Source organism: Meriones unguiculatus, chromosome 1, assembly GCF_030254825.1.
Source record: "Meriones unguiculatus strain TT.TT164.6M chromosome 1, Bangor_MerUng_6.1, whole genome shotgun sequence".
NCBI classification, from domain to species: domain Eukaryota; kingdom Metazoa; phylum Chordata; class Mammalia; order Rodentia; family Muridae; genus Meriones; species Meriones unguiculatus.
The window spans coordinates 147,730,840-147,757,720 of record NC_083349.1 but is presented as its reverse complement, the minus strand read 5'-3'; the positions used below and the strand labels follow the sequence as shown (position 1 = coordinate 147,757,720).

Below are 26,881 nucleotides of genomic sequence, written 5' to 3'. Positions count from 1 at the left end.
CTCCTACATCCTCAAAAAACCGCCATCTAGTGCCTCCAATCTCAGTTGCCATTTTGTTTCAAATCATCCTTTTTGACTCCCTGGCTCGTCCGAGATCCTCTCCAGTAATCATCACATTGCTCTCTTTAACCTATTTGTATTGAGACTTCAAATAATCTCTGTACAAATTAACTTATTTACTAATTGATTACCTGTTCCCTCCCAATGCCAAGAAGCAATACCACAGCTCCAACAGCTCTAAAGTTCTAGGAGAATGTGTTTGAGGGCAGAAACTGACATTCATAGTCTCTGCTGTGGATGTCACTACTCATGTTTGATAATTCTGTGCAAATGGCCAAAACCAGAAGGTGTTTAGAGCATTCAAAAAATTTTATCTGGCTCTGCAAGTCATGACGGATTTTCCACAAATTCTAGAGAAAAGATAAAGAAGTTCCTTTACCAATTTTTTAATAATTAAGCTCAGCGAGAGATCAAATATGATTAAAATACATTGCATGAAATTCTTAAAGAATTAATAAAGATATTACATTAAAATAATTCAGCTTAAAATGATAATTAGGTGTTTGTCTTTCGATTCTTGAAAGTATTACTTCTGTTTCACAAACTGGTGATTATCGATGAACAATATTGGCACCTATGGAACTGTAATACAGGGTTTATCTTGTTTAACTCAGGGCTTCTCTTCCCCTTCCTCCTCTTCTAACTCTCCCTTTTCTATATTCAGCAGTTACTTGAAAAATCTTTGATTCATTTGAGCTTTAATCTCAATGGGAATCTTAACAGTTCCACTTGAGGTTAATTTACTGTAGGGGAAAGACTTAAAGGACTGCTCTGATAAACTTGCTTTTTAAAACTGTTTTTAAAAGTGAAAATAGTGTGCTTAGGACATTTTAAGATATGAAATATACTGAGCTTTATTGACAGAACAAAAAGATTTGAGTCACTTTCCAATGGCCATTTATTTTTTAATTAAAACAATTTCTTACTATTAAAGTTTACTTACTATTTATACACACATGTATAAATACTGTACCATAAGATTTGGAGTTCTCATGTTTGTTATAACATACAATAAAATATCATATAATGAAGAAAATGAAATATGTTCAGAGCACACAATTTTGAGCACATATACTTACATGCGTGCACACTCACACTTGCATGCATGCCCTTGCACAGATACACTCCGCACAACGCACATTAACATTCATATCTATATTCTTTGATAATGACTTACAGGTTCACACGCCCCCTGACATGGTACTAATACCATTGATTATGGCTATAACAGCACTCACCTCAGTGATTAATATATTCCCTGCAGAATGGCTTGTAAAGTTATGTAATTTAATTATAAAACCAATGTTATAAAGCACCATATTTATTGTGATGTTGAGGAAACTGAAGCCGTAAATGGCAGAGCTGAAATTCACAGCAATGCCTCGTCCTGGCCTCTGCCCATGAACACTGAAGGTTTTTCCTAATCATGCACCACATTTTGTTCCCTTCCCCACTAACTGGATTGGAGATGGGCAATCCTCATTTATTTAGATAGTTGCATCAAGCAAGTGCTTGATAGCATTGTACATTCTGCTTAATTGTGCCTCCTGGAGCCATCTCTTCCCCTCAGTGGAGTGAAATGAGGAGAAAGACAGAGCAAGGAAGTGGAACCATGCAGCGATTTTATGGATCACAGTTTGTCAGGGAAGAGTCATGCCTACCATTTGGTACGTGGTGCTGTGTAGAATACATACAGGATTGAATGTTTGTTCTACTTTTATCCTCGAAAAGTTAATCGTTGTTTGTTTGGAGGAGACTGATGTTACTGATGGGGAAGGTAGTGTAATTGTCATCATTACTGAGTACTATGCAGAGAGAACCATTAGCCCTCCACAATCTGGTGTAATAAATTTGATTAAAATATAAACTGGACATTTCTAAAAAAATGTATGAGAATGGGACACGTAGATTTAATTTCAGAATAGTGGGTCTTTATATTCCTAAGAACCTCTGAGATTGTGTAAGTGAAGACATGTGTGGTGTGGTGTACTTGAATAGTCACTGAGGTAGGAAGAGAGGCTGGCTTGCTGTGAGGCCCAAATCAGAAAAATGGAGGACAAAAGGTGCCACTGCTTCTCAGGTGTGCTGACTCCTTGAAAACATTCCTAAGGCTCAAATTTCCAGAATGCTTGCTATAGCTTAAATAAGGTGATACAAAGCAGCCCTGTTCAGCCTCAGGAATGCTTAGCATCCTGATAATCACTATTTAAATCTGCTTGCTAGCAGCTGAACACTTAAGACCACAGTATCCCTATTAACTTATGTCTAGGCCCACTTACTGCTTCAAATATTTCTTTACAAAATTACAAATTACTCTCCAAGTAAAGTACACATGGAAATAAAATGATTTTCCAAACACCATGTTTAAGACACCTGAGATTTTCCATACCTACTGAAAAAAAATCAAACTGAAGAATTCTGTGAAAAAGCCACCCGTCTAGATTTTCTAGATTCCTAGACATTGAACTCATTTTGCCTTTGGCAGTTTAGGTCCCCAAACACTTTAGTCCTAGCTATCTATAGTTGGTGCAAGAAGCTTGCTACAAAAGGTGTGTGCACCTCAGTGAAACACACTGAGAGATCAGTAGGAAAACACACACACACAGAACAGTCCCATGTGCATTTCCATTTCTTTAAGGTACAGTTGACTGTAGCTGTGGAGACAAATGAAGGGGGTTGATAACAGTTGACGTCAGACCCATGAAGGTTGTCTGTTTGGAGCACAAAGGTCCTTGCGCTGATAGGTTACCAAGAAAAGTAGGAATGGTAATCACACAGGGTTGTCTCCTTGCAGGAGGAAATGAATACATGTTTCTACCTAGAAGGTTGGGACTAAATGTCTTAATGACCTGGTGATCTTTGCTATCCATAGAGCCAGACCTCACCGAATTACCCATACCCTCCCTTCCTAGATCTTTTTATTTGGCTTTGTTTCTCAGTCAATAGAATCCATTCTTAGGGAAGCTTTCACATGTAGTTAACAGCCCACCGATACTATACTATCTCAGTGAGAGAACATATCAGATCTTAGGCCCTTATGCTATGAATGCATCTTCATAGTGACATGTACTTTGAAGTGAGTTTTGATGTAATTATGTCTTCTTGTACAACAGGGATTGTATTATACCATGAAGCTTTTGTTTTCCCCCAAAATTGTGCTGTGTTTAAATATGCTTACAATCAATTGGCTGGTGTCAGATTCTCTAGAAGTTTCAGCCAGCACTTACTAAGTGGGGCTGAACTGAGTTTTCCTTCTTTCCTCTCATGGTTCATATCCTCTGATGCTTCCGGGGACCCCCACAGCTGTCTAATATCCCACTTAACATTGACTAGAAAATGAGCAGAGAGTCTGCATTATAACCCCTACCTTCTCACATGATTGCAGTCATCATTCTGCAAGATTGTATTTGTACTGCACAGCTGTTTTACCTTAACAGATGGCTCTGAGGATAAAGTGCTGACTGTGCAATCATGAGGACTTGAGTTCAGATCTTCAGCACCATGTACAAGCCAACTGTGCTGTTGAGTACCTGGAACTGCAGTTCTGGGGCAGGAGAATCATGGGGGCCTACTGACCAGCCAGTATATCTCAAACAGATAACTCTGGTTTCAGTGAGAGAAACAAAAGTCCGGTTTTAGGTGTCAGCTCAGTGGATGGGGGCTGTCTCCAGCGATCCCCCAAATCATATAGACTATTCTTGGTTACCCACTAGAACAAGGTGGTAAGATCTTATTGCTGACGACATCACACACTTGGGGTATAAGATATGGAAGATCAAACTGGCACTGGGAGGAGGGAAGCTGCCTCCCCTGCCTGGTAAACATTCATAGTGACACAAGTATTTTTCAGGCTCCTGGGGAGAAAAGGCATCAACAGTCTGACCCAGCTGTGAACCCTACAAGCTACAGTAATGACTGGCCTGGCAAGATCTGCTGAATGGCAAAATAGTGACATGAATGCTTCGGAAGTAAGCAACAGTTTTCTATGTGGGTTTAAGGCTTGCTCTAGCTATAGAAAGTCATGGCTGGTAGTGTAATCATGGCCAAGAGCCAACGGCTGAAGGGGTCATAGACCATGGGGAAGAACCCATTATCATTATTTTGCTTAAGGGATATAGTAGCAAATGTCCTCTAAATACTTACCTTTATACCCACAGTGCAACTCCCACCCAGCATCGGAGAAGCTGCTTTTTATGCCAGGATGACAGTTAACACAGACACAACAAATGGTTAAAGAGCAGAGAACAGGTGACTGCAGGGTGCTCATCCCTAAGAGGAACAACTAATCACAACTATAATCCCTAGGCTTGGCATATATGGAAACGGTGGCAGAAAGACTAAAAGCCACAGGTTGGAGAAGATTGCTGTGACAATGTCTTCTGAACTCAATAGGACCATTGTAGTCCTGGACTCAAAGCAGTGGTGCTTGCTCGTATAAGGGCTACACAAGATTAAACGAGTCCACATTCAGCCTGGCAAGTGAAGGAGATTGTAATGTGCCTCCCCCACTAAGGAGCTGTTGGCAGTTGAGAGAGTTTCTTTCAGTGCTGAAGCCCAGAGCAGGTTGCCCAGTCGGTGATGCCCCACAGCCATGAGCATATGGGCAGCAGTAGTGCAGTGAGGTGTAGGATGGAGCAGGGAGAGAGGGGAGAAAGGAAGAGAGAGAGATAGAGGGAGGATAGGAGGGAGAGGAGGAAAGGAGAAAGGGAGAAAGACAGAGAGACAGACAGACAGAGACAGAGGCAGAGAGAGATTGTGCTCCTAGGAATTATCCAGGAGTAGTTGGAGGGGGAACTAGGGGTGCATATGACTTAATTACCCTGTATTCATGTATGAAATTATAAAAAAAGCAGAATTAAAAAAATAAGTTAGAGAAATTAGCATATATCCACACAAGCACCTAGATGGGGAGGTTTAACTACACTGTATGTGCACATACCCACACAATGAATAAATTATAAAAGTAAAAATAAGTTGTCTCTGACTCATGGACCACTTAACTTAATCATTTGACTATTCAAATTAATCATGGCCCAGGCATCAGAGAAGGCATATGCACTGCAGTGGCCGTCCTTGACAGAAATTGTGACATTTTAAGAGAAAAAGATCTTTTGTTAAGCCCATCTGCCCATCACCAGTTGAGTGTGCCAAGTCCATTTTGCTCATGAACAACTGTGAACAGATGTATTACTGATTACATACATTAAAGGGGAAAGGAATGGAGAAACTGAACATTCACACTTAATTTTAATGCTTCACAACACCGCGTAAGTCTGCAATAATGTAAACCATGATGGATGGATTGTTTCCAAATTAAAACTTGAACCAGTGTCAGCTCTGCTAGTTTTTCATTGACAGCGTTCTGATGTAGAACTCGCTCGGTGTTTAATAGCTCAGAACAATGCCTGGAAACATTAGATGATAAAAACCAGCGAGATATTTTTCTATTCTATTCCATGCAAACAGAAAAGACAAAAAAACCCAACAAATTGATTCCATTTAGAGCACTGCCTTCTCCTTGGCACCCATACTTTACACAAGATGAGTGAATGAGGAATAAAAATGCATGACCGTGTGTGGCCCAGCAGCTAGGATTAACTATAATGTAGATTCCAGCTTACTAAGAGGTTGAATATTTCCAAATACTCAGAACCATTTGATGTTGAAAATGGCTGTTAAGAGGTTTAGGTAGAAGGCGTTCTATAAAAAGCGTGAGTGTATCAAACAGGATTCAGTTCTTGGGCCCCAAGTAGGACTTTATGGTCTTGAAGATGCTAACTAACCCTCAGGCTCTCAGCTAGCAACATGGGGCCTTCTCAAGTCTGGGACATTATATCAGATCCAATCTGCAGGATTTTAATCCTGCAATAAGAGTTGTGAACAACTTTTCAAATCAAAGGAGGAAATATTTTGTTTTCTTCTATAACTCTTAAAACATGTTTAACACACACACACATACCACCTACTCATTTGGAGATAGATAGATAGATAGATAGATAGATAGATAGATAGATAGATAGATAGATATGTATCTTCCTTTAGTTGAATTGACCGCACTACAGACTCTTTCCCATTTCTATTTTCTCTTTTTCCCTCAAAATTCATGTTTGACAGACTAGATCCAAAATGGGTTTCCTTACAAACAAAGGTTTCCTTTAAGATTTTGTCCATAGGGAAGGAAAAAAAAACATGCAATAAGGGGATTAAGTACATTATCCCTCGCCGTACTGTATTTAATCACAGAAAATGATCCTTATGCCATGAATCCAGTGTCTGCTTTAATAACAGGGCAGTTCAGCTACTCACCACAAATGAATAATAAATCTTGAATCCAGGTTTTGCCACAAAGTAGTCATCGGACTTGAATGTGATCTTAATCTGGTTTGTTCTTGACGTTATCCTTGGGGGGATTTCCTTGTGGCCACACCACCTCCCTCTGACAACAGTGCTGGTCTCAGAGATATCTTCAACTTCCACAAAATCATACCTGGAAACAATGTGATTTCATTAATGTTTTTACTAATGTTGGTTTTAGTCACTGAGAAATCAAGACTCACTCATGATTTCTTATGACTTACTCACTAACTGAAAACAATAAACTGTAGAAATGTGCAAAACCAAAATCTAATTTAGGCAATGTTTGCCAAAAATTATATAATGAAATTCAACATTATACCCCAAGAGAACACTGATTTACTCCATTATAACAATGACAATGTCCTGTATCATTAAACAGAACTTTCAGAACACAAAGCTTAGAAGGTTTTCTGGAAAAACAAATAGTTGCAATACGTTAACATTGCTTTAGAGGTAGGTTGAGTTACATGTACAAATATTCACAACCTGAAGCTTGCAACCCACTTTCCATTTTGAATCAATTTGCTCCACTAAGACTTCCTTGAGAAGTGCGTGACTGACATCTCCATAGACCAAGGAGTCTCTTTTCTTTAAAATTTGTCTTGTAGAAAGACCACATGATAAAGGAAAACATACACCATTAAAGAGCCATGTGTGTTAATCAGTAACTGCTGCAGGTTGTCAATCAGTTCTGCATTAACACAGGATCACAGCTCTGGTCATAGAAACAGGGTCCCAGCACTATAAACAACAGCACAGATCCATTAGTTACTCTGTGTACCCATTTCATCCTTGTAGTTTCTCCACCCATCCCAGCCTAATGTTCTTTCCGTGACAAACCTACGTTTTCTGTAGAGCATTTATCCTATTGTACGACCCCTCAGGTCATGGACCATTCTACAAGATCCATTAAACAATCTGTCTAACAGTTGGTCAAAATCTTTACTCCTTATCTCTACCTTTTCCCCAAGTGACTTCACAAAGTCACAAGCAAATGTCAGGTACTCTGGTGAAGAGGCAGAAGTCTCACATAAGTCTTATCGTTATTTTGGATTGTTTGTTTTCTCATTAGAAAGCAGCATAAGAAACATCAGGTCCTAATGTAAAGAAAAAAACAACAACTGGAATTTATTGCTTTTACTTACTTGCATTGGGAAGGGCGATATAAAAAACAGCTAAAAATAATAACATGCTGACTACATATTCCTGACAGTGATTTATGAGGTCCTTATGTTCTTTGACTCAGTTTCTCTGTAGGCAAAATAAAGTTTATATAATTTTAGCAGCTAGATATCTCCTGAGTGCTGCGATAATTAATTATTTAATGTTTATATGGCTCTTGGAAGGTTATTTTTAACAGAGAAAGAGTCATTATTCAAGCAAAAAAGTTTTGCAGTGTACTCATCAGTGAGGTTTGGGAGCAGATGGTAAAAATCAATTGCATTTTATTTTATATATAGTATATATAAATCATATTTATTACACAAGCATGAATCTATTTGAAAAAATTTTAATAACAGCAGGTCACTTTTATTTTACAAAATTCAGTGTAATCTGAAGTCCTCCCCAGGCTAGAGAGGACTATGGATTAGGCTCTGTTTCATCTCTTTCATCCTTTTATGGTTCTACATTATCCTGGAAAATTTGAGAAGCAACTTGAATTGATGAACAGTCCAGAAAATAAACCATTCTAATACTTGTTTGAATATTGTCTAGGATCGAAATCCTACTTCATCAGTGGCTTCCTTTCTGTAATAAAGAAAACAGACATCTGGTCTGTCTTTTTCTTTGGTTCTATCCTAACACCTCTGGAGTTTCCAAGTGATAGAATGAGAAATAAATTTGTTATTTACTACAGTTTATGTTAATGAGGATGGAGGCAGTGCACCAAATAGCTCAAAGAATGATTAGAGGTTTAGAACTTCAGCTCCAGGTCTATAGCTTGAGGGAGCAGAGAGAGCTTGGAGACTGAGTTTAATCACCACCCATGCCCAATAGCCATGCAATGAACTCTCTGGGTTGGTGAAGCATCAAGGTCGTTTGGAGAAGGTTCTCTTTCCGTGTACTTTACTTTTGTGCATCTCTTCTGTGGAGCAATTCTTGAGCTACATTCTCTATGTAGAACTGGTAACCAATAAGCCAACGACTTCTGAGATTTTTGTGAGCTGTAATAGCAATTCAGCAAAGCCAAAGAGGTGTTGTGGGGCTCTCTGATTATACTTGGTCGAAGATGGAAGGCCTGAGACATGCCATTCAACAAAGGGGAGACTCATGGGACTGAAGTCTTGTCCTGTGAACTTGGACGCAAACCCAAGTGACTATGTCAGAATTAAACTGAACTGGAGGACACTCAGCTGGTGTTAAAGAATTGTTTGGGGTAGAAAAAAACAAGACTCCCAACCTTGCATATTTTGTATTTGTGATGATACGTAATTGTCAATATGATGAAATTTAGAATAACTAGGGATATCTGCCTCTAAGAGGGCATGTGGGAAATTATTTGCATTAGGTTAGTAGAGGTTGGAAGACATGTCCATAGTGGAGGCACCATTCCCTGGACCTCGGTCCTGGATTGCATAATAAGAAAGAGCTGAGCACCAGCACTCATCATTCCCCATTTCTTAATTGGCATTGCACTGTGGACAGCTGCTTTGACTTCCATGCCCTGATGGACCATGCCTTTGAACTCTAAGACAAAATGAACCCTTTATACCATGAGGTACTGTCAGGCTATTTTAGCATAGCAACTGTAAAGGAAGTGAAGACAGTGTCAGACTTAACCTAGATGGAAACAGATCATACTACCATCCTTGTTAGTACCTTTCACACCCTTTCAATAACATTTTTTTCTTTGTTTTTTTTTCCCTCCTTTTTCCTCCCTTTTTTGTCAGCACAAATAAAAAATAGTTCTTTCTTTCAAGGTTGAAAAGACACAAGATCAGCTTTAGTTTATTCTCATTGTAAATATTAACTAGCTCTTTTCATGTGTATTTGTCTCTGCTTTCTGGCATACATTACCCTCTGTGGTCCTAGAAAATAATAGTCACTGCTATTATGTTTTTCTGGGGAAAAAAATAGCAGCATAATAAAAGCTGTCAGTATAATAAATATGCAACAAAGGACAACCAAATTGGATGCACCTCTTTTTATTATTCAAAGGAAAATAAACTGTGGAGAGGATTTAGTAGTTCAGGAGTTCATTGGCAATGCAGAACAAGTACAGCCAGTAAAGCACAAAGAGGTAAAAAAAAATTCCTCCCAAGTCTCAGGCAGGATAATTAAGGGAATAAGATGCTGTGAGCTAACAAGTCAAGGAACAACAGCCTGGACCTTCTCTGATAAGCATGCAAATGAGGGAGGGTGATTCACCTGCTTTCTTCTTCTGAAGAGCACACACATCCTGAGGTTGTCTCTGTTTCCTTCTCATGCCTATCAGTGACATGTTCAATCAGAGAACACTGACCTGGTTCCCTGTCACCATCTCTGTGGCCATTCCCAGCAAAGGGCCATTAGGAAACTGATTGGTCGCCCAAAGCAATATAACATGCTCTCTCTTCTGGAACAGACAATCTGCTTACCCACGGATTGCATTCACCAGACTCCTGATGTCTATGTACTGACTCTGCACTTCTCACCCCCTTGGCCTGAATCCCCTGTCCTCACCCACAGGCTGAACCCTTGGGAGGAGGATCAACACATCTCTTGGCATGGTTACAGTGGCCTCATCCCTCGGAGCCAGAAGGTGCTTTGCCCCTGAGCCTATGGCAGACAATGACCAGGGTATGCAGCTCTGGGGAAGGGAGGGTTGCAGGATTGGGCACATCTACATTCTCACAAAGGCCTCCCTGGGCCGTGGGAATTCACAGATCCCCAGAGCCTATTCTTTTCAGGGAAACATGAGGTTGTGACTGATTGTGTACATTTTTGAAAGCCTTCTACAGAGCCAACGTAACACTTAAAAAAAAAAAAAAAAGAATGGCTATTGTAATTGTGAATAATGATTTAAAACCTGACAAAATCTAGAATCATCCAGGGGACAAGCTTTTGGCCATGGCTGTGAATGATTATCTTCATTAGGTTAGTTTGAAGGGGATGGCCTACCCTAAAAATGGTAGTACTGTTCCCCAAGCTAGGGTCCTAGACTGCATGAAAAGGAGAGAAGAAGATGGCTACTGACTCCATCACTCTTTTTCTTCCTGACAACAGATACAACATGGCCAACAACTACAACTGAAATGATATCCTCAAACTGTAAGCCAAAATAAACCCTTCTTCCTTAAATTGCTTTAGTATCGGATTGGGAAAGTATGTAATAAAAAATGTGTTGGCTAATTCCAAAGAGTTTAATAAGAATATTGGATGTGATGATTTTAATTCCTGTTCCCCCACTTTCATTCGAGCACTAACAAGGATTTTGTTCTCTTACCTACAGATATCATTTTCTGCTTCCTCTAGTCCAAACTGATGGTCAAAGGCCAGCTGTATCCGTGTTTTCTCCTGGGAATGGAGCCGCCATGTCAGGAGCAGGTTCCGCGGGTAGCTGTTGGGGAAGCGAGGACTCTGCACGTGGCCATTGCCTGTCACCTGAACATGCTCATCTCTCCGGTACAAGTCTGTGAGGTGATTGCTCTCTGTTAGTAGTCACAACTTGTAAAAATTAGTATGTTGCTCCAATTACAGGAAAACAAGAAAAGAGAACAATTCACAACATGACATTTCAATGCACTTCTTGATTTATATTGTGAATATAAGACCAAGTACTTGGGTCAACAACAACAACAAAAAGATCCACATTTCTATTTTGTCTGCTTTCCCAAATTCTTTACAGCTTCCTGTGCCCGATACTTTTGAAAACTTGGTGCTTCCCTCCATTACTCTTTGAGATTGCAGACCTCAGATTCATTTAGATTGGAATCAAATGCGAGAATAACTTCAAACAGTTAGTTCACCTTTTTTCTTTACTATATTTTACAAATAATATAATTAAGTGTAACAGTATTTTAGTGATGACAGTGTTCAATAAATAGTGTTGAATGATTGAGTAAAAAAATAAAGACAAATGAAGAGATTCTATTAATATTCAAGGACTACTTATGATTTGTTTAAATAAAAAGTTTTAAGTGAGTCTTTCTATAATAAACCTAGGACATTTTTCTTTTCTGGCTTTCTTTGACTTAAACGGATCTAATCTGTGTTGCATTTTCTGAATGCTTTATAACAAAGAATAGACTTGGTTTCTGTCTTGGTTTCCTGGGAATAAGCTCAAGACACTTGAAATTCCCAAGCGGTTAGGGAGATCTTTGTTTTCATGATGGGGTCCCTGCGACTACATCTAAGTTTTTGCTCATGGAGAAATTTAACATGGACTCCTGAGGCAGTTTCAGGATGGGCACTAGACACATCAGAAAGATCATGTTGTTAAAGAGGTGGTTAGTCATGGAACATCTGACCGGAGCTCCCAAATTCTAAAGATGACAGAGGGGCTGGGCTGGAGATCTACTCCACACCTCCACTGGTTCAGCCAACCATGCCCACATAATGAGACCACAGTAAAATCTATGAACACTCTTGAAGCTTCCTGTTTGTGACACCACCAGGGAAATGTGGAACCTTCCAGGACTTACCCTCGGAGTCTTACTATTTTAGCATTCCTAATTTTGGTGCTTTGGTATCAACCTTCTTGTACAGTGTTTTCCTGAGCTCCTTAAGGGTTACATATGGGACTCTTGAATTAGTAGGCATTCGGCCAGCAGTTTAGGTATCTTGAGATTTGTAGCAAGTGTCTGAATTGAGAGAAAGTTTTGTGGGCCTGAACATTTATTCTGTGAAATGACTAGAAGAATTCAAATCAGAACTGCTTTTCTGCATGCTGGACATCATTTTGTATGTTTCAGTATTCAGAGTTCTTTGCATTTTTAGGGTCCTTGAACAGCATAATATACAGACCACTAACTACAATCTATGTGTATCCTCCCATATTGCCTTGAGGCCTGTAATTTAAGTGAGACTCATCAGAGAGGTTGAAGGTGCTGGTGGAAGGCCTAAGAGGTGGAGCCGCTGAAACAGGCTGTTAAAAGTCCTAAAATAAGGGAGGACGGTCAGCAAGTGCTCATATCCATAGATGCAAATGAAAACTTTCTTTGGAACTCATTGGCTAGTTAATACATTGCAGCTTGCTCAAACAGACTGAAGGAGAGGGAGTCAGTGGGGGCAGCTGAGGTCCCCTCTATGGGTTTGGATTACAGCACTGGCTCTGTAACAGACAACTGCAAAGGGCTGAGAACCATTGTCTCTAAAAGCTAGAAACATAGGCAGATGACCTTCTTCTCTTTACCCTTGACATTTTATACTGAAAAACACTGGTTGTCTCTCTTTGTCATGAGGAGGTCTCGGTGAACCCAGGCAAACACTGTTTTCCAGGCTGACTGATGTGCACTCTCAACCAGTCGGCAATTATTCATCAAATGCCGAAAAACTGTAACATACCACAGCATCCTGTTCACTATTGCTGTGCTATTTTTCTTAGACTTAATATTGCGGATGACTTGGATTTTTTAAGTAAAATTCATGTTTAATAAACAATAAGTTTATTCTAAAATACAAATTCATACCAATAATATCAAAAGCCCCTAGATATAATGAGTCATGAATAGAAGGAAGCGTATGTCTAAACAAATAGTTTCTAAATTCCAAAATGCTATCGCAGGAGCTCAGATTTCTCATTTATGTACTAAAGGATTTGGGGGCAAGTTTCTCTTTGGTCTTTTTAAATATTCAGTGGTTGCATGCATTATGTGTGTGTATTTCCTGTTCCAGATGCTATGCTGGATTTGGATATAACTGGAAGAAATTTAAAAAATTTATTCCATTTTTTTTTTTACATGTAAACAAAGTGGAGGTTTGTCACACAGGGTTAACAAGGCCCACAGGAACACTAGGAGGCAGCTGAAAATTCTAATGGCATCTGTTGTCCAGAGGCTGAGTGAACTAGAGAGATGTGATATGAGATGTAGGTAGGGATAATGGCAGAGGCTGGTCCATCAGAGTTCAGCTGGACTCTTGATCCAGAGGCTGCCAAGATGAGTTCGGAAACACCCTCATGCCACACTTAGGTGTCTGCAAGAGATATGAGCGCAAACAGGAAAGCTCTGGAAAGAGCAAGTGAGCCTTTGTCAAACGGAAGATCAATGCTCTACTGGTGGTAAAGATGAATGACAGGAAGAGTGCGGCTGAGGAAAGACTGCCTGGGAGGAAACCGCTATAGCGGTGGGGTTCTGCCACAAACGGGAAGGCGGTAGTGAAGCCCGATGTCAAAAGGGAAGTGTAGCAAAGAACCAAATGCAAAAGTATGGGCCCAAGGCTGCAAGAACGTGATAGATCGGGTGCTAGTCACAGGCCCAGCAGGGTGCCATAGAGTCTTTACTTGCTGCCATGATCAAGTGCCCTGACAAGAACAACTTAAGGGAGGAAGGACTTACTTGGCTCAGTATTATAGTTTATCATCGCTGGAAAGCTGAGATGGTAGAGACTTGAAGCAGGTGCCTGCATCAGATTGACAGTCAAGAACTGAGAACCATCCATAACAGACAGTCTCTGCCACTAACTGTAGTCTAGGTAGTTCCTTACACATGTGCCTGGAGTTCTGGCTCCTCAGTGTCAAGTGGAAAATTAACACCAGTCATCACACAGGGTACCTGTGATCCCCAGGGCCAGTGGGAGAGTTCTTTCAGAAGACATGCATTATCAATGTGATGTAGTGATGAGGAATGCAAGGGGAAATGCTACCAGGCTTGTGGATAGGTGGCTGGGCCTGAGATGAACGGGGGAGATATGAGAATAGAGCTTCCAGAGGGAAGATCATAGAGGGTGCACTGAGCTCCCAAGGCACAAGTGTGGTGCCATCAATCCTAAAGCCCTGAGGAGGAAGGCCAAGCTTGGTGCTGGTGGACATGTCTGGGTATCAGGTGACAATAGGACTGTTTTAGGAAACCACAAGTGTCACCAGGGGAGAAACTATATCAGAGCTAAGATGCCCCTTCAAAAAGACACTTTCATATGTCAAAGACCAAGGCCAAATAGACAGAGGAAGGACCACTGAACATAGCAACAGTGAAGTCAAGGGCATCCATTAAAGGGGCCACATTGAGAGACTGTGTGCTAAGAGTATTCTAATTCTTCTACTTTAGCACATCATTAAAGGCTACATCATCTTAATGATCTCAACTGTGTTTATAAAGAAAATGTCAGTTACATTTTTAAGAAGGCAGTGCAATAGGCGGATAGGGAAGATTATTATATATATTATATATTATATATTCTTGACTACAGAACTCATTGTATTGAATAAGGATGGAAATTAACAGTTTTCTAGGAAATGTTTTTCTTATAACTCTTTTTTTCCTTACAAATCTCTTCCAGAATATACATGAATATAGATTAAATACAAGGAACAAAAGATTATAGTGGTGTTTGTTTTGTGCCAGACATTGTTTTAAACTCTTCTCATTTAGTTTCTAGGGTCTAGTTGTTGATTGTGTGTGTTCTCTGTAGTAGGCATTATTACAACCACCACTATCATTATTTGACATCTGAGGTTTTTGGAGCACAGGAAGTCGTATCTTTCTCAGAGTTCCAGAACTTGTGAAGGGTGTTGTGAGAACATGAATCTGGACAAGCTGGTCCTACAGTTTTTAATGGTGGTGTGACTTGGGTGATGGTTGGGGAAAGTATTTGTGGCATAAACACAAGGACCTGAGTGTAGATTTGCAGCACCCATTTAAAACTTGGCATCATGTACATGCATCATAATTCCAAGGCTCTAGTGGCAGATGGGAGCTGGAGACAGGAAAAGTCCTTGAGGGTCACTGGTCAGCTATCCTGGTGCATGCAGCAATGAACAAGTGAGTCATGCTAGGTTAAAGGTGAGAATGGACATCAGAGTTTGTCCTCTGAACTCAACGTGTGAACCATTATACAGATAAGCCTGAACAAACACAATAACAATAACAAAACACAAAAAAACAAGCACACAAACAAACAAATAAATCATAATAAATAGGAGAAAGTATTCTTCCTTTGAGTGTGAAATTTGCTGGGGGCAGTTTTTGATTCTTGGCTATTGGCAATACACCTTAATTTACACCTTAACTTCTGACTCATATTGTTCACATATAATTTATAATGTCATGCCAATTCAAGGTTATTCTTAGCAGGAGACTACCAATGATTTATAGCTATAGAAACTACCTATCAGGTTAAACATAAGATAATGTCAAACAGTACATACAGTCACATTCCTAAACAAAAGCATTTACATTGGTGGTCCAATAATACCTAACATTTATGGGGCAATTATTATGTATCAGACACTCTGATTAGTGGCTTTCAATTCACTACTCCATGTAATCCCCATGATAACCATGTGCAGTCAGTAATATCAATGCTTTACAAAGAAAATTCTGGGAGTTCAAGAAATCCATGGCTCAACATACAAAGCCACTTCAGAAGCAAAATCTGACTCTGGAAGTACTTTTCAAAGCAGACTGAACGAGAGCAAGGCATGATTTGTTAAACCCAAACCACAGAGAATCTGTTATTCCTAAATGTGCTTACATAGCAGGAGTATAGAGTCTTATTTTGTATCTTAATACAGAAGGGGGTTCATATTTATAGCCTCATAAAATCTGAGCTATGCATTTGACTTTAAAAAAATCCAATTAAGATAACCTAAAATGTTATATGTATCTATTATGCCCCCAGCCCTTTAACAAAACTCAGTTCACACCATCACTTCTCCCAGAAACTCCTGCAAAGTCACTCAGACGCTATCACCTGTCTCTGGGATTCATTTAAACCAGTAACCACCAGTCTAATGCTGACCAAAAGATCAGCAAATTCTCAACCGCACCGTGCTCTACCCAGACAGTCTGCCCAGCAATCCTGGTGCACTCTGAAGTTGGGAAAAAAGGACTATTCAAACTTTCTCATGTCTGTGCCCTGCTCTGGTCAGTTCTCTGTCTCCCTGTTTTGATTCTATATGCCACATTTGGTTTTCATTTCACTTTCTTGACTTGAGGCCTATCTTGAATTCATTTTCCTGTCTTTGCACTATCAGTACCTAGGATAATTTACCTCTATGCCCTGGGATCTAACCTTTTATCTTAGTTTTCCTCATTTATAGAAAAACGAGTGTTTATTTCAAGAGATATATTTGGCAATCCACTGCAAAATTTAATAATGCTTAAGAAATGAAACTATAAATATTAGTAACATTTTTTATCTCATCTGCTAGAACATAATATTATCCAGAACATTAAATGCAAAGAGAAGATATTGAATTGTTGAAGTAACATTTAAAATATTCAATGATAATCAATTCTATAGAAACAAATAACCATGTAGTTTGCAGCTCTGCCATCTCACCAACATGATTTGACTCACAGACTCCATAAAACAGCTGAGAGCCAGGGCTAAAGTCACAAACCTGTAATCTTTAGCTACTAGCCCAAAGCCAAGAACAGTCAACAGAATCAAGAAATTCCCAACTCACAAAGCAAGTGTCATTTGTGTAGTGGCTGTTTCATGATCTCACACCATGTCACTGCAATACTGCCCAGAATGTAGCTGAATGATTTATAAGAATACAGACTCATTTCTGCTTCTAAGAGACCACAGGTAAGAACAATTTTTGTGGGATGAATGTGGTTTATACATATCCATTGTGGAAGCCTAACATAAGATCACAGAAGTAAGATCCATTACCAGTGCTTTCATGATATTTTATTATTACCACTTGTTTTACTTTGGAGAGAGAGAGCAAGGGCAAACATGAGTGAGGAGTGAGCAAGAGACAAAGAAACAGGGAGAGCAGGATCTCTTGTAGCTCTTTCTCTCTCACACACACATACACAGAGAAGAATGAGAAGAATGAGGGAGGGAGGAGGGATACAGAAAAAGAGAGAAATGGAGAGGGGGAATAATAGGGCCTCTTACGGCTGCTCTGAATGACCTTGAACTCACTATATAGCTCAGGATGACCTTGAACTCCCAATCTTCCTGCCTTCACCTTCCAAATTCTGGAAATACAGGTGTATACCTCCCAGCCTGGCCCATCATGATTTATTCAGACGTTCATCATCTTTGTAACATTATAATAGTCGATAAACTCAGCAAAAAGAGCTAAAGTTATAGGGTAAAAGAATGAACAGTGGGTAGAGACTGCTGTAGCTGTCTCCTCTTGGCTTCTGGCTCCCTTGACACACCCTGCCCCCTGGCTCTGGCTTCCTTGGGCTCAACTGCTGACTCCCCAGTACTGCAGAAGCAGCACCCGTCATGACCTGTATAGGCTTCCTGATCTAACACACCAGTGGCCGGAAAAGATAGTATTTAAGATAATGTTTTTCTCTCCACATCAAAACTACTAGTAAGTTGAGCATGACTAATAGAACACAAAGTGACAGTGGGATCATGGAAACAAATCAAATGTGAGATTTGTAATGAGATACATTTTACTCCTAAAACCAGTACTTTTAAACATTAATTTACTGTTTACAGGTGTATGTGTGTACTTGTCCATGTATGTGAGTGTGATTGTGCAGCCTGTGTGTGAAGCCCACTGCAGGTGTTGTTCTTTGCCTTGTACCTTGGTTAATAAAAGTCTCCTTTTCGTTCATTGTACAGGGAGGCTAGCTGGCTCAGCAGCTTCTGTGACTCTCCTGTGTCCATCTCCATCTCAAGGTAGGCATGTTGGCATCATCAATGCTCACTACAGTGTCCAACTTTATGTGCCTTCTGTGGATTTGAACTCATGTCTTTGCACTTTCACAGAAAGCCCTTAACTCACTGAGCCATGCCCCCTGCCCCACTGAAAATGATATTAAAAATTGTATCTATCATCTTTGGGAAAGGCAGAACTTGATGGTTTAAACCAGCTGATCAAACATATAGTCTATTTGCCACATTTTCAATATCCATTCACCCACTGAAGGAGGTTTCCATTTCCTAACCATTGTGACTACAGCAGTGACAAACATGGCTAAGCAAGTCTCAGTGGGATAGGATACTAAATCCTTTGGAAAGATGCCAAAGAGTGGCATTGATGAATCATAGTGGCTATTCATTTATTTATTTATTTGTTATTTATTTTCAGATGTTTGAGGATCCTTCAAACAGATTTTTATAGTGGTTGAGGAGTTCATATCCCAACAAAGAGTAATTGGGTAGTTTTTTTGTTTTTTGTTTTTTTTTTTTCAATGCAGTTTATTCAGGAACCTTGAACAATCATCGGACCCTGGGAAAAGCCAGCCCACAGCTTAAATAGCCTCTGGGTAGCCAACCCCAGCGTGCCACGTGGGCAATGCAGATAGGTCCACATACATGGAAGCAAGCCAGATCCTCAGCCTTAGCCAAATGTGGAGTTGTTTGTGACAGAGAGCACTCACCATCAGGAAGGTGGAAGGCAGAAACCAGCTCCATCTTTAAGGCGCGGCATTACGCAGCTCTCTACAGTTTTAGATGCATCAGGCAAGAGTAGAGGTCTGATCTCTGATATTAGAAATAAATACTATTAAACTGCAAAAAATAAATATAATCAAGAACTTGCAGGTAAATGGATGTAAAGCAGACCCAAAAAGACAAATGACACATGGTCTCTTGTCTGAGGTTCCTAGCTCCAAATCTTCAGATGTGAGTACCTAACCTGAATAAACTGCAAAAATAAAGAATAGTCTAATGGTGAAAGCAACAAAACTGAGAAACATTCTGAGATAATTTATTAATCTTTAATTTTAACAACTATATATTAGAAAGCAGAATTTCTGTATTATGCTACGTTTTACAGCAAACAGAATCATCACCACAGACAATGCTCATTGAATAATTTTAGAATGGATGCAATGTAAAAATATGGTATATGACTGAAGTTTAATTTCAACAGCTTATTCTTTTCATAGAATGATGCAAAATGCAAAATAAATGTGTTTTGACATTCAATGGCTCTGGACTATACAAAGCCAAGCTTTTCCTTCACTGACCATTTGGCTGTGTCGTATAGATTACCCTGTTTAGGCTGACTTTGTTTCCTTAGTCTTTATATGTGGGTAATAAAGTCTGTACAGAATTTAAAAAAAAACATATAGTCTAGAAGAATTTTTATTTCTTAAAAATTTAGAAAAGTGTCTGATGGAAAAAGTCATACTTTTCCATTTGTTTTGAACATGTTAGAGAAATCAAAATTAATCCCTGGATTTAAAAGCAATATAGTATGTATTTTGCTAATTTTAAAACAAGACTCTTTTCTAAGCCTGACTAGGAACATAAGAAAAAAACCAAAGTTCTCAAAGGTACTTTATATTTTTTTTCAAAGTTCAGAAGGAGAAAATCATATTGCAGATACTAAATTTCAATTTCTTATGTCTTATTCAACCACATAGCTTCTGTCTTGCCAGTCAGGGCATATGGAGCCATGTAGAACAAATAAGTTTGATGTTATATGGATGGGTGGTTAGTGTAGATAATGAGAGACTGATAACAGACAATAAAATAACAAATAAAAACAACTTCATCGAAAAGAACTCTGTAAAACAACTTCAATACTTTATTTGTAAGAAAATCAATTCCACTGTAACCATTGAGAGCTGACAATTGTGTGAACATATTTACTATGAATGTAACAGATTATCTTGAGAGCATTACATGGAAATCACTCTATTTGCTCTCTGATTTTCAGCTATTCGTTCTGCACTGGGTACCTTCTGTTGAAGAGTACTTCCGATTTCAGTTGCAACTAGTTATCATAACCAGGCCCTGATACACTGTGAAAGTTATGGCATGAAAGGAAAAGAGGAACAAGAATATGGTAAAAATAGAAGAATATGGTTTTGTTTTTGAGACTACTTTTCGATTATTGTTTGTTTTCTGTTATTAAGTGATACATGGAGTAAGTTGATTGATCCTTTGCAAGTTCTCACTCTATGCCAACATCTATTTGAGTTGTAAGCTCAATTAGGTCAATAAAATCTCAGCTTCGTGCTTTACAGAAACATTATTTCAGTGTTATTGCTCAGCAATTTCCAAAGAATTCCATACTCAGACTGAACAAATACAAACATAATATGAAAAATCTCCTAGTGTGAGAGATGGTGCCTGCTGAGACCTAGTTTATAATATGATTGAAGACATGTATGTATAAAAGAAACAAGAAATAAATGGGGAATATAAAAGAAATGAAGGCAAGAGTTCCTTACTTTAAAAATGAATATGTCATTTGATTCAGAAAGCAGAAAATCATCATTGTAATAGGTAGTCTAGTGCATAATTTTTTATAATTCATATTTCATATCAGGATTTTAGTTGTGTTGTTTTTGTCTCTTGGCAACAACTTTTTCTTACTACCATAGCAATGCTCAGATTATAAAACACATTTCTAGCTAGTGAATGAAGTTATGCAAGTTAACAAACCTAGGGCATCATGTACTAACCCTTACCTGAGCAAAAGTAGATGACACAAATAAAGCATTCTAAACAATAAACTCATTCCCTTTAAAAAAAAAATGAATACGTCAAATTATAGAACAGAGCCTAAAACACAGGATTGAGGTGAGATTCAATTTAATGGATAACTTCCTACCAATTATTTTCTAACCTAAAATGTACAGGGATGGAGTCTGTGAGAAAGGGGAAAATTAAAGTTTAACTCTGTTAGTTAAAAACCAGCTAGGAGCATATTCAATGCTTTTGCCCTTCAGTGTTTGGGCACTGAAGCCTTGAATCAATGAAGTAAATTCCTCCTGCCAGTGACTGCTAATAGAGCAATCTTCATTAATGAAGTCTTGGTCAGCACCTTCCGCATATTCTCAGGGAAACCCTCAGTAACTCCACCAGCTTCCTGCAAATAGCCTCCACCTCTGTTCTGTCTTTGGCCTTTTTTGAAGCAACTCAAGAACAAGCTGGATAAAATGTGAGGCTTTGTTTAGGATTTGCCAACAGCCTTTTTGTTTTGTTTTGTTTTGTTTTTGTTTTTTAGGAATTAAGCAATAATCTTAATTTTTTTTCTGTTTATATTGATTTTGGAAGGTGTGTGCATGCTTGTGCAATGATAGGCATACACCCATATTACACATACAAAGACACATATATGCCTTCAGAAACACATGCACACACATGAGCACATAGGTACACACAAACACATATTCACACACACAAGCATGCCGACACACACATGTACATATACATGAACACACTCATGCATGTACTCATAAACACAGACAGACACACAGTCACACACACGGGCACACATCTGTATAGATGCGCACTTAAACATATTTTCTAGCTATAGCACTTTGTCAAGAAGTTTTATGCTAATGCTTTATAATCACCCTTGTCTGTACACACAACTTGGTGACGACATTTTGGCAGAATAATTACTTGATTACTCCCTGAACGTAAAAGTTTTCTTTAAGCAGCTGAATCCCCAGGAAAAACAAAAAGCAAAGCATCATGAATTCCATTTGATCATGGACTGAGCTCTGTGTCTCCCTGCCTGAAGTGCTAAGATTATAATGACTATTCTTCACTGTTTTTTTTTTTAATATAAAAGGTATTTATTGATTGATTGATACATCAGTTACATTCAGAACATTTATCTCTAAGTTCTTGTGGATTTCAGAGTGACTTATAATTTTATTAAAATTGAAATTATTCACCTTTGTGTAAGCACTCCAACTCCGTACGTTATCACCACAGTGTCCCTCTTTTTAATTTAAAACTGGAAGTTGAGGTAAACACCGACCTAATAAAATATCCTTTCTATCATATCAATTCATATTAATCAATTGCCTGGTGATTCTTTTTTTTTTTTTTGAGAATAGTCATTTTATACTATTGTTTCTACACAGAGGACTTGAAAACACATAAAATAACATCCAGTATTATGGCAGGTGGGAAGCATTAAATGGAAAAAAAAAACTATAGGACTGAATAAACAGACTATTTTAATTTTCAGAATTTTAAATATTAGAAAGTTATTACCAACACAGCTCACGAATACAAAAAGGTAATAGGTAAAATAGAAAAGTCACACCTAGTGACTTTGTTCTAGAATGACTGCTTATTCTAGACAACACTACAGAAAAATCTCTTTCCTTAGAGCATTTCCCATTTGTTTATTTACTTATTTCTTCTTGTGCAATCTGTGTGTGTGTGTGTGTATGTGTGTGTGTGTTTGTGTGTGTGTGCATGTGGTGTGCCCATAAGTGCATATGTGAAAGCCAAATGTCATCAGTTGTCTTTCTCAATCACTGCCAACTTTGCTTTTAAGGCAGTCTCTCCCTGCATCTGTGTTTTGACATTTCAGCTGACCTGTCTGGCCTGACACTCAACAGGATCCCCTGTCTCCACATCCGCTGTAGTGGAATTACACGTGTATTGCTGTGCCTGGCTTTAAATAGGTGCTGGGTATCCAAACTCAGGTCTCAAATAGCACCTGAGCCCTTTACCTGTAAAGCCATATCTGCAGTCCCTCTTAGTGTGTTGCTGTTGCATTACAGAAATATCTAAGACTAGGTGAGTTATAAGGACTAGTTTATTTTGGTTCATAGCTCTGTTAGCCGCAATATAGAAGAAAATATTTTTTTTCTGAAATCATTTTAGGGTAGGTTTTTGGGGAATCACTTGAATAAAGATATATATCATGGCTTTCAGTTCCAGGAGGTTTAGCCCATGGTGGCTTGGTCCTGTGTGCTTGAGCAGAACATCATGGTGGCATAATTATGTGACAGTGGAGAGAGATTCACCTCCCATCAGGCAGGAAGCATAGAAAGGGACACAGGAAGTTTCAGGGACAAGATAGTCCCCACAACGACTTAGTTTGTTACATGCCTCCTATAACTCTGCTTTACCTCTTAAGGTTTCCAGAACATTCTAAAGTGTTACAGCCAGCTAGGAACAAGGATTAAATACAGAATTCTGTGGAGGACAGTTCATATAACAATATCAAACTCTGGGGTGTGAGACAGGACAGGAAGAAAAGATGATCATAAATATTCCAATGATCAGAAAGGTGAATTCATGGCTAAACAGACTTTGTCATTATATCTGACCACACAAAGATCTCAGGAGAAACTTAACTTATAACATAACAAGCACATTGTTTATTATGTTAGGTGTATATAAACTTATGTCTACACTTAATAAGTAAGTTACACAGGCTATAATTTATAGTCATGATTAGTCATGAAACTACATGGCTTTAGTACTATTTACTGAATAGGGAAGCATGGTTATGCTTACATCCAATTGCCCATCTTCTAGAAAGAAGTAAATTGGGACTCAGCTGTAATGGCTTGGTATGTGTAAGTTCAGTCATGGTAAGAAGGCAGTTGTTCATTTGATTTCAACCTCAGATAACTTCTTGAATGGTGCCAAATATGGGTGTATGTAACACATTTGGATACTTAACTACCATTTGTAATGTCTTTATGAAGAATGCTGCGTAGTGGGATACATAAAAATCATAAAAATGTAATAAAATTTAAGATGCAGATATAGCCAATGATGTATCCATGTTGGCAACTTATCAAGTAGCTTATAGAACCACAAAGCTGAGATGTTGTACACAAGCTTCTCTAGTGTGATTTGTTATTGATACTCTATATTCACTGCCCACATCAGATAATAAAACCATAACAACTGGAAAGCAGGAACTATCTCAATTTGTCACGGAATTCTCAGGCTTCTGAGAGATTGATGTAAGTAATTCCCACATTGTGGCTGTGCTTATTACCCACTTGTTAAAAGCTGGTGGCTTTCAAGAAGATTAAATACTTAGTGCTGTCTGGCAGCCAAGGAAGACTGAAGTACTGAATGGGAAATGCGAACAAGTCCTCCAGCATTTCTCATTAGCCTTTAAACTACCTCAAGATCCAACTCTACCACTCCTGGGCATATATCCGAAAGATTCTCAACCATACAAGGAGGACATTTGCTCAACTATGTTCATAGCAGCTTTGTTTTTAATAGCTAGAATCTGCAAACAACCTATATGTCCCTCAACTGAGGAACGGATATAGGAATTGTGTGTGGTACATTTACTCAATGAAATACTACTCAGCAATTAAAAACAAGGAAATCATGAAAATTGCTGGCAAACGGATAGAACTAGAAAAGATCATCTTGAGTGAGGTAAGGCCAGAAACAGAAACACACACATAGTATATACTCACTCATACGTGGATATTAGCCATATAATATAGGATAAATATACTCAAACCTGTAGTCCTAAAGAAGCTAAACAACAAGGAGAACCCCAGGGAAGAGGCTTAATCGTCATTCAGAAGGGAAAACAGGATACACATCAGAAGTAGAAGACAGGGAACAGGACAGGAACCTTCCACAGGGGGCCTCTGAAAGACTCTACCCATCAGAGTATTGAAGCAGATGCTGAGATTCACAGCGAAACTTTGGACAGAGTGCAGGAAATCTTATGGAAGGGGGAGGAGATAGAAAGACCTGAGAGGACAGGAGCTCCACAAGGAGAGCAACAGATCCAAAAAATCTGGGCTCATTGGGTTCTATGAAGACTGATGCATCAACCAAGGACCATGCATGGAGAGGACCTAGACCCCCCTGCTCAGATGTAGCCCATGGGCAGCTCAGTCTCCATGTGGGTTCCATAGTAATGGGAGCAGGTGCTGTCTCTGATGGACTCAGTGGCCGCCTCTTTGATCTCCTCCCCCTGGTGAAGTGGCCTTATTAGGCCACAGAGAAAGAGGATTCAGACAGTCCTGCTGAGACCTGATAGGTTAGGGTCAGATGGTAGGGAAGGAGGACTTCCTCTGCTATCTGGGGAGGGACATAACAGGGAAGAGGGAGGGAAAGTGGGACTAGGAGGAGATGAGGAAGGGGGCTACAGCTGGAATACAAAGTGAATAATTGTAGTAAAATTTTTTTCCAGGGGAAGAGAAGCATTTTTAACATAAAAGTCTTAAAGTCAAATAATTATAAACCATTCATTTATCATCACCACCCCAAAATAAATAAAATACTGCTGAGTCCTAAAACAGTCACTAACCATATCAAGACAACCCATTAGTTAGGGGAAAGGCCATGCTACCTCAAAGCTTTGAATGACCACCAGGACAGAGATGGCTCAGGTGTCTTTGGAGACTCTGTGTGAGGACTTGCCTTCGAACCCATACTGGTACAATTAAACAGATGCACCTAGTTATTGTTTTACTGCAAAGGGCTTCATGTGTTTTTAATGCAGATCTTTTCTCTTTCCAAAGCCATTATTTGATCAAGGCTCTGTCATTAGTGGGTGGTATATCAGAAAAAAGTCTTTTAATTCTGCGTCCAGTCTCAGACTAACATGAATCATCTAACACGGCTGTTATCTGAACTGTGGAATACCTCCAGGAGCTCCTGTCTTGGGCTACTCGCATCATGTACTCTTGTTAGTCAGCACAGTAGGCTCTCCCGAACCTCAGCGGTTGCACCACAAAGTTGTTTTTTTCTCTTTCCTATGGTATGTACCCACTCACCATTGGTGAGATTCCATTTCTTGTCTTTTCATCCTGGAGCTCAGGCTCTGGTTTTATCTTTTGAGTGTTTGTTTCACAGCAGCAACAACCAGGAACTGATTGCTTCAGTACTGTGTGTTTTGGTTGCTTGTCTTTTTGTGGCACAGAGGATCAAAGCCTTAGGTTTACTAGAAAAGTATTTTACCGTGTGTGTGTGTGTGTGTGTGTGTGTGTGTGTGTGTGTCTATGAGTACATAACTATGTCTAGTGTTCATGGAGGAAAGAAGAGGGCATCAGACACTGGAACTGGAGCTACAGTTGGTTGTGAGCCACTTGATATGTGTCCTCTGCAAAAGCAGCAACTGCTCTTAACTGCTGAGCCATCTCTTCACACAAACACCCTTTGCTTTTTAAGTGCTGCTCTTCACATTCTAACGGCAGCCTATGAAAATTAGACGGCCACACTTGGCTCCCAACAGGTGATTGCAAACACAAAGTGACTAAATCCCTGTGATCAGGTGCAAGCCAAGTGCTGTGATGGGTCACATGCTGCTTATGTGATGCATGCAAAAGCTCAGCGTTATTTTCTCTCTGACTTTCTGTTTTGACAAACTGGAAACGTGAACTTACCATATGCCAAGTGACATCCCAGAATTATTTTAGTATAAATTATTTCAACAATGTTGGCAGAGATGGTGAAGAGAGAACTATAGGTTATGAGCTGATGACTAGGAAAGAAGAAAAACAGTGTTGAGCTGCTAGAAAAGTACATTTGGGCACCCTATGGTCCTTAAGCTTGCTGTTTCTTAAGCCTGTGTTGAAAGCAAAGGCAGATAGATTATACTCAGGGGGTAATCCTGAACAATGGTGGCTTTCTTCTTATGGTGCTTTCTTTAAAAAGGCTGCTAGGGGAGCACTGGCTACTCTTGCAGAAGACCTGGATTGGATTA

The 26,881-nt window shown here is 39.2% G+C and overlaps 1 protein-coding gene across 2 annotated transcripts in view; it reads right to left on the bottom strand.

Annotated features, from left to right (window-relative positions):
* Nucleotides 1–26,881, bottom strand: part of Pdgfd (platelet derived growth factor D) — a 217,867-nt gene that overhangs the window by 73,639 nt on the left and 117,347 nt on the right. The window contains exons 2-3 of one of the 2 annotated variants that reach the window (XM_060369035.1): nucleotides 10,844–11,030; nucleotides 6,367–6,547 (exon numbers count right to left, since the gene is read on the bottom strand). In XM_060369035.1, coding sequence (XP_060225018.1) covers nucleotides 6,367–6,547; nucleotides 10,844–11,030 — 368 coding nt within the window. Of the gene's footprint in view, nucleotides 1–6,366; nucleotides 6,548–10,843; nucleotides 11,049–26,881 lie in introns of both variants that reach the window. The other variant, XM_060369032.1, reaches the window with a different exon arrangement.